Source organism: Mirounga angustirostris, unplaced genomic scaffold (genome assembly GCF_029215605.1).
Source record: "Mirounga angustirostris isolate CCGP_5_RB_7025 unplaced genomic scaffold, mMirAng1.0.hap1 SCAF_9, whole genome shotgun sequence".
Lineage (NCBI taxonomy): Eukaryota > Metazoa > Chordata > Mammalia > Carnivora > Phocidae > Mirounga > Mirounga angustirostris.
Window position 1 is genome coordinate 99,748,882 of NW_026991717.1, and position 8,664 is coordinate 99,757,545.

At 55.4% G+C, this 8,664-nt stretch overlaps 1 protein-coding gene across 8 annotated transcripts; it reads right to left on the bottom strand.

The window, feature by feature from the left end:
• Positions 1 to 620: 620 nt before the first annotated feature.
• BMP4 (bone morphogenetic protein 4) lies at positions 621 to 7,694 on the bottom strand. Of its 8 annotated transcripts, XM_045900889.3 has the most exons (5): positions 7,412 to 7,669; positions 7,182 to 7,280; positions 4,210 to 4,334; positions 2,720 to 3,099; positions 621 to 1,731 (listed from the first exon to the last, which is right to left on the bottom strand). In XM_045900889.3, the coding sequence occupies exons 4-5, from the start codon at positions 3,090 to 3,092 to the stop codon at positions 875 to 877; spliced, it is 1,230 nt and encodes a 409-aa protein (XP_045756845.1). In that variant the 5' UTR covers positions 3,093 to 3,099; positions 4,210 to 4,334; positions 7,182 to 7,280; positions 7,412 to 7,669; the 3' UTR covers positions 621 to 874. The 8 variants fall into 8 exon arrangements, with proteins under 8 accessions (XP_045756845.1, XP_045756847.1, XP_054369690.1 ...); XM_045900891.3 differs by lacking the exon at positions 7,182 to 7,280 and having other exon boundaries at positions 2,720 to 3,046; positions 7,618 to 7,694; XM_054513715.2 differs by lacking the exon at positions 7,182 to 7,280 and having other exon boundaries at positions 7,618 to 7,674.
• Positions 7,695 to 8,664: the final 970 nt, after the last annotated feature.

Below are 8,664 nucleotides of genomic sequence, written 5' to 3' on the forward strand. Positions count from 1 at the left end.
AACACTGGAGAATTCCACCATGTGGCATATTAAAATATGGTCACCAAACTTCTCAAAGGTAAGGCACATTATTTATTCTATTGAATAAAAACCCACTTCACCACCACCCCCAAATCCTGTACACACACACACAAACACACAAACATGTGCAAATTAGTTTTGGTTTGAAAATACAACATTGGTGCCTATCATGACTGGAGACACCCTAGGGTATCATAAAAGCTGTGATGGGAGTTATTCCCTAGAGTTGAGACTCTATCCATCATCCTCAGCTGAGACGCACCTCTAACAGGTGAGCAAAAACAAAAGATGTACAAGGAGCCCAAAACTGAGTCTTTAATCTGGCCTACTCCTTTCATCCCACTGTTTCTCCAAGGCATGTGTCATCCAGATGGGAGAGGATACTGTGTCCTTGTTAACATTAAATAGAAATGGAAAACAATTCATCCTGGCAATTACCATCTCTCTACCATCAGTTTACTTCCTGTCCCTCCAACTTAACCACCTCCAGTTACCACCCTCTGACTTCCATCCTGCCCCCAACCCCTCAACAGGAAAAAAATCTCATTCAAAAGAGATGGGGGCAGAAGGAAAAAGGATTAAAGAGAAAAGGAACAGTGTACCTTTAAAATAATGACTCATTTTATTTTTTCTTTTAATATGTAGTTATAAATATATTTTGTCAAAATATATGATCAATATGGTCAAAACATTTGCACGTAAAGTCATAAATAAGGTCAAGGTGAATGTTTAGGTTTTTTTTCCTTTTTTTTTTTTTTTTTTTTAAAGATAAAAGTCCAGCTATAAGGAAGCAGTCTGTGTAGTGTGTGGATGAGTGGACGGGAACGTGTATGTCCCCAAGGACTGCCTGATTTCAGCGACACCCACATCCCTCTACTACCATCTCCTGATAATTTTTCAGTACCACCTTGTCATACTCATCCAGGTACAGCATGGAGATGGCACTCAGTTCGGTGGGAACACAACAGGCTTTGGGGATACTGGAGTTGACAGAGTTGACCAGGGTCTGCACGATGGCATGGTTGGTTGAGTTGAGGTGGTCGGCCAGTGGAAAGGGGCAGTCCCCGTGGCAGTAGAAGGCCTGGTAGCCTGGTGGGGCCACAATCCAGTCATTCCAGCCTACATCGCTGAAGTCCACATAAAGTGAGTGGCGCCGGCAGTTCTTATTCTTCTTCCGGGCCCGCTGTGGGTGATGCTTGGGGCTCCGCTTGGCCCTCTGGCGTCGGGTCAAGGCATGTCCACGGCCATCATGGCCAAAAGTGACCAGGAGGGGCCGGAGCTGGGCCCAATCCCCACTCCCTTGAGGTAACGATCGGCTAATCCTGACATGCTGGCCCTGGTGGGTCCGTGTCTGATGGAGGTGAGTCACCTCAATGGCCAGCCCGTAGTTAGGCTGCTTCTCCCGGGTCCAACGAAGGACCGCAGGGCTCACATCAAAAGTTTCCCACCGTGTCACATTGTGGTGGACCAGTCTCGTGTCCAGTAGTCGTGTGATGAGGTGCCCAGGTGCCACTTCTGCCGGGGGCTTCATAACCTCATAAATGTTTATTCGGTGGAAGCCCTGCTCCCAGTCAGGGCCCTGGTTCACCTGCTCCCGGAAGAGTCGAAGCTCTGCAGAGGAGATCACCTCGTTCTCTGGGATGCTGCTGAGGTTAAAGAGGAAACGAAAAGCAGAGTTTTCGCTGGTCCCTGGGATGTTCTCCAAATGTTCTAGGCACAGTCGAGGAGGAAAAGGAAAAAGGAAAAGAAAAAAATAAATAAAAGCACATTAACTTTTTTGAGAAATCGTAAAGTCAAGAAATAGCTTCAGTCAAGAAGCTTTGGGTGATGAGTGCTGAATTTTGCTTACATAGTGGAAGCCTATTTGGGGAAATAAGCATATCTTTTAATTTGAAGGAGCAGATAAATGGGCTGCTAGCAAGCCAGCAAAACTTAGCTAGCATTCAGCAAGCACCAAAGACAGAAAGTATCTCCCAACCTCCTTTATATGTCTAATAATTTCCATGTGTCAACTCCTTACTCCACCACCATCAGACTCCCCTTTTAAAGCTCTCTTGGCTTTGTGTACACAGTTTTCTTTACAAGTGGTTATAAAGAAAAAGGGGGGCCAACAAAGCAGAGGCAGGAGGAAACATGCACAAAACTACCCTCTCCTTCTTCTTCAACTTTCGAGTGTGTTACTAAACATTTCCCCAGCGATCTTGGAAACACAGAGCATGCCTTGTTGATCATGTTACAGAGGGGAAAATAAATTCCAACACAGTAATGATGCTGGTGGATTAATAACTCAGATTTACTTTGGAAAAGAAACATCCGCTAGGAAACATTCAGATCGGATTACAAGGCCCCTATTGAATAAACCTGAAAAACACACAGCTGTAATATTAAATTCAGTAGGTGCTTTGAAAAAAAAAAAACGGGCAGAAAACCTGGCAAAAAAGGCTTTGATATAGCAAAAACACACCGCAGGGGCTAGCCCACGTCTGAGCGGTGTCATTCCCCTTCCCCCGAACCCCTCCCCTCTGTCTCCAAAAAATAAATTCAGCCACAGCTCTTGGAGGTAGGCAGCTCTGCTCCCCGGCCTCCAGGATTTGGGGCTTTGATGTAACCTGAACTCTTCCCCCACCCAGGGCTTCCACTGCCCCACCGACCAGCCCTACTAGCCCTCCCCGGCCCAGGACGCTCCGCAGGGACTGACCTTCGTGGTGGAAGCTCCTCACGGTGTTGGCCCTACTGGCGGGGCGCTCAGGATACTCCAGACCGATGCTATGGATCTGCTCTTCCTCCTCCTCCTCCCCAGACTGGAGCCGGTAAAGATCCCGCATGTAATCTGGGATGACGGCGCTCTTGCTAGGCTGCGGGCGGCGGCGCAGCCCGAACATCTGCAGAAGTGTAGCCTCGAAGTCCCGCAGGAGCTCATGGCTCTGCCCTGAGCGGCGTCCTCCCGCGTGGCCCTGAATCTCGGCGACTTTTTTCTTCCCCGTCTCAGGTATCAAACTAGCATGGCTCGAGCCTCCTAGCAGGACTTGGCATAATAAAACGACCATCAGCATTCGGTTACCAGGAATCATGGTGTCTCTGGGGAGGGGGAGGAGGTGGAAGGTTAAAGAATAAATAAACACCAATAACGAGAGAGAAATAGAGATGTCTCTGCGTATGCGTATAAGGCCAGCGATGGAGGGTCAAGATGTAAAACAGGTCAGAAAGATCAAGTTTGTGTCTTCTCCCTCACACACCCCCACCAGCACCAGCTGCAGCCATGCACGGCCTGAAAGTAGGAATTGCCCTGTAATTACTTGGTCTAACTTGTTTACAGTCAAATAACCCCAAATCAGATAGCCTCCATCCTGTTAATCTTTTTTTGTCCCAACTGCTATCTGAGCCATGATCTCAGCTTGGTTTCTTCAAGGATAAACAGTTAACATTGAGGGGGTAAAAAAGGGTGGGGGAGGGAGAACTAAAATGCCATCGCTCTCCACTTCAGACCTTCAGCCTCTCTCCCTCTTCCTCCACCCTCCTTCTTCCTCCGCCCTCGGAGCCCAACTTCCACAACTTCCAGCTGGTTCGGAGCAGGAGGGTGGGCGAAGACACAGGGCGGCGAGGTCCAGAGGCTGAGACCGAGAACGTGGTCTGGGAGCTGACCGAGTGAGTGGCTTGACGGTTTATTTTACTGTGGCTGATGAGTTTGAAATGCCCAGCAAAAAGCATCTGATCGCGTCCGCTCACTCAACTCTCAGGAAAGCGGGGGGGGGGGGGGGGGGGGAGTGGGAGTGGGAGTGGGGATGGCTCCGAGAGAGACCTCTTGCGAGTTTTGACAAGCAGCTGGGAACAAGCACGGGGGCCCTGGGCTCTCCCAGTTAAGTGAGTGTGTGAGTGTGTGTGTGTGTGTGTGGTTGCCCAGAAAGTACAACCCCAGGCTGCAGACCTTTCATCTCTTTAGCCCCCTCTTGCTCCGCTTTCTTGCAAGGCACACGATCTGTGAGTGCGAGTGGGAGCAAGCAGAACTTTAAACAAAACCGGTACGCTCAGAGCTCCGCGGCTGCCTGGCCAAGAAGAAAGCGACAGCGCTGCCAGAAAGCGGAGTGTGAACTCTGGAAAAAAGGTCCGACGGAAGGGACACAAGGCGAGCAGGGGTGGGGAGGGCAGAGTGAAATCCCAGGAGGGGGAAAGGAAGAGGTGTCTACTCACTGACAGAAAACAAGGCATATAATAACAGTCCATGATTCTTGACAGCCAATCTTGAACAAACTTGCTGGAAAGGCTCAGAGGAGCTGCGGCAGTGCGTTGCTCTGGATGGCACTACGGAATGGCTCCTAAAATGAATATTTGAATATAATGAGACTCTGGCGCAGTCTGGCTCTGTTTTTCTTCCAGCCCCTCTGAGTCACGTGAACGCAGAAGCCCCGCCCCGCGCGCGGAGGAGCCCGCCCTTCCCGCGGCGGGCGGCGAAAGGGCCCGCGCGCCCTCCCCCCGCGGCCCCGCCCCCTCCAGGAGAGTCCAACCCCCGCGCCGGCCGCCGGAGCCGCCAGCGGTCTGGGAGGAGCTCCGCGCCGCGTTCGGCGCAGCCCCCGGCCGGTCCCCGGGCGCAGTGCGCTGAGGACGCGGTCCTCGCCTCTACCTGCGACGTTCGGTGCCGCGGGCCAGGCCCCCGCGCCAGCGGCCTAAAGCCGGAGGATCTGGGGCGCAGTATAGGGGCTGCGCCTCCAGCGCGAACACGGCTCAAATGGGGCCGGGAGCGGGGACGGCGGCGTCTCAGCAGCTCAAAGCCTCTCCAACCCAGGGGCACTTAAAAAGGAAAGCGCTGAGGGACAGACAAACGCGCGCGCGCGCTCCCCGCCACTTCCTCCCCGGGGTCTCCGCGAGGCCAAATATTGCTCCCAGCGACAGCCAGTCACTCCTTGGCCAACGCCTGCGAGTGCTCGGACGAGCCGGGCTGGCGCTCGAGCTCCTAGCCAAAAGCTGCCGCGCCTGTCACGCACCGGGCCGGAGGGGGACGTGTTAGGCGGAGATCGGTGTGGGAAAGTGGGGAGGGAGCGGCCGCTGGGCTATTTTCTGCGCTTCCATTTCCGAGAGAATCTCCGCACCGCGTCGGCCGCGGGGTCCACTCCGAGCAAAGCAAATTCCCAAAGAAAGCGGTCCTCGAGCCATTCAAGGCGGAGGGGCGGACTCAAAGGGAGACGTCGCTGCGGAAAGGGCGCACCACAAGTTTCGGGTCTTAATGTCGCTGAGGTTTTGCAACTCCCGACCCGGCGCAGAAAGGAAATCCCACCGCGCTCCCAGGAGTCGAGAAAACCGTGAACAGCTTTCGGCCTGCGCTCGACCTCTGTGTCTGCGTCTCTCCCCTCTGTCTCCAGATTGTCTTATTTTTGAAACCACCACTCCTCCCCCCGCCACTTCCTTCCCCCACCCCCTTCCTCCTTTGCACCAGCTGCAGAGTCGCAGCAAATATTCCTTCAAGAACCTTAACCAACCCACAGCTCCAGGAATGACCGGGTTGTCCTGACTCTAACGGAAGATGCTACATGCATGGGTGGTTCTGCACGGGGGCCTTTTCAAAAACCTGCCCCGCGCGACTCTGCCTAGAACCCAGCCCGCCCCGGGGTCCCGAACCCCAGACTCCCGCTCCCAAGGCCACGGCACCCGCCCTCCCTTCCTTGAGGCTCTTTCAAGTTCCAGCCTCGGGTCGCTTCAGAGATCGAGGGCTCAGGTTGCCCGCCTCTCTCCCTCACAGACTTGGTTTTCTTCTTGAGGGCACTCGCGGGAAGCGTTTGAGGAAGAGTAAAGAATCAAACGCCTAGCCCTCCGTCCGAGCCCCGGCTGCCCGGCGCCGCCCCACGCCGCCCGCCAGGGTGTGGAGGCCGCGGGCGCCCCTGCGCGACGGTCGGCGCCGCGCGAGAGCCGCGCCGCTTCTTGAGCGGCTCCACGGTTTTCCCGCTCCCGCGCCACCGCTGGGACGGACTGCGAAAGGGCTGGGAGAGCGAAGAGGGGTTTTTTTCAGACGCCTGGAACCCTAAAAATGCCCCGGGGGAGGAGCTGTAGAAACGGGAAAAGCAGAGAAGAGCCAGTTCCCGCGGGGCGAAGGGCCCGTGGAAGGGGCGGGCGCCCGGGATCCCCGGACTATCCTCTGCCCCTAGGAATCTCCCCGGGCGGCGGCGGGAGCGCGCGGCGCTAAAACCGGGAGGCTGGACGGAGAGCGGGTTGTGTTTCAATTTCGGATTCCGTAGGATTCATCTCTAATCACGCAATTCCCCCCCCCCATTTTTTTCTTTAATTAAAAAAGACAAAAGCCCAAAAGGACGTTCGTCTGCAGAACTTTTTCTTGGGAGGGGATGGCAGGGATGCAACTCGGGGCGCTTGTCCTTTACTTCTCCAGCAGAGTCTTCTCCCGACGCCGAAGTTTGCCCAGAGGTGGCCTCAGTTTACCAAGTCTATGTTTTGGGGGGTTTTAACGTCTCACAAAGCTTTCAGCCCACAAACTGCGATCCTCACAGTCCATCCACCTAAGCGGTGCCCAGGAAGCGTTTGAGGCCTCGGGCCCAGCTCCCGCGAGGAGGGGTCCGCAGGGACCCGGGAATCCCGGGACACTTGCTGGTCGGATCTGCGCTGCGAGGACCAGTATGAGCCTCCGTCCGCAGTGCGTCTCGCCAGCGACTCCCCATGGGCCACGACACCGCAGGAAGACGCGTGCTCGGAGCGCCAGGCATCCCAACCATCGTCCCTACAGACCCTACACCAGGAAATGATAGGGGAGAGACTCCTTGGATGCTGCAAGTTCATGAAAACAGCTTGTGGATAAGGCGCGTCGTGCAGCCTCAGTTCGCGTGCTCTCAGGGGCTCCGGCGGGCTGGGGGCCGGATCGGGTGACACTCCCCTCGACGCAGCCCCTCGGGCGGCGCGCAGGCTCCGGAGGCAGCAGGACCGCGCTCCCGGCGGCAGAACCAGCCCTGGTTAGGTGTTCTTTTCTCCATCTCGCGGTCCCTCGGCCACCTCACACTGTCCGGACCTCGGAGCCGACACTCCTTTCTCTCCCGGCCCTCCTGTCCGGGGATCGCGAACGCCAGTGCCCCCGCAACGCGTTCCGCTCAAGACCTCGCAGTCTTTCCCAGCGACCCCCCAACTAAAGGCTCCTCTTCTACCCATCTCTTCTGCCCAGAACCTACCAAAGGTGGCAATCGCCCGGGGCCGCCGGACGGAGAAAGTGGCCTGGGTAGAGGCAGTAGCAGATGTGGAAGTGTCCTTCAGCGCCAGCATCCCTACCTCTAGCACCACCGTTGGAGAAAAAATAGGCCACCTTTAGCTGTGGTCAAAGGCTGAGCACCCCCGCTGTTCCCCCCAGGGATGCTCCCCGGCCCCCTCTGCCCGGCACCCCTCGCCAGGTAGCCTTGCTCACCATAGGTCCCTGCAGTAGCGGGCTCGCCAGCAGCAGCTCCTGGGGACCTCTGAACGGCTGCAGTGAACCTGGGCAAGGGCCGAGGACTGGGGCGCTGCAGGCTCGAGACGGCGCGGACGGGAATCCCATCAGAGAGGCGAGATACTCAGCCCCGAGCAGCCGCAGCGTCTCAGGCTCCCGTCCCTCGGCTCCGATGCCACACTCACCTAGCTTCCGGGCAGGGCTCCGCTCTCCTTCCCTCCCTCCCTCCTCCTCTGCCCTCGTGCATCTTCTCCTTCCCCCCTCTTTCCCTCGCTCTCTTTCTTTCTTTCCTTCCTCCTCCTCGTCCCCGGCAGCCCCTCCCTTCTTCCTCCGCCCTCGCTCGCCTCCCTTTCTGGGATGGGAGCCCCGCCCACATCCTCCCATCCAGCCGCCGGGCCTCGCGTCGCAGGCCCGGGTCCCGGAAGCCCGGGCTGCGCCTGAGTCCGCAGCTGCTGCCGGGGCCGGGACCATGCTGCCTCCAGCTCCGGGAAGCGGCCGGGGCTCACCTGGGGACCACGTGCAGAGGTACTAGAAAGCATGCACCGACTAGTCGCCGTACCTTCCAAAAATACCCATGGGAGTCTGGGCTTCCCCGAGTTTAGAGTAACTGCTGCACAAACTGATGATTAAAACACTGAGTAATCACCATTTACCCCGAGTAATTAGAGATAATGAAACACCTCTAAAATCAGGTTATGGAAAAAGGAGCTGTTGGATTGCTTTAAAGAGTGGCTTTCCATAAACTGCTAAAGGATTTCCAAACAGTGAGAAACAGGCTGTGCGCAGGACTGTGTGCTCTAAGAGGTACCTCTTCGGCTATTGAAAGGTGACTTTCCTTCCAAAACGTTGTTTTCAATGCTTCTTGTGGAAAGCCTTGGCGATGACCCTCAGGAAGATGGCCCCCCTCCCACCCCAGGCCTAACACTTTTGAGGACAGAGGTGGCATGGAGACAGGCTGGGGCCATGTTTTTACAGTTAGAAAAGCCTACTTATTATAACTCAGAAACCCTCTTAAGAACCACCACAGAGGTCATTTTTGTTGCTATTATTGTTTATTTGTGGCTCACCTGGGAATACTTAAACTCAGCAAACTGACCTGAGGAGGAGGTAACCAACCACTAAAGCAACAATGTTTTGGCCATAGGGAGACAAGAAAAGACACCCTTTGTTCTGTTTTTAAAGGAAGAAAGGGGTGAGAAGTTGGCCCTTTCTTACAAGAAAGTGCTAGTAAT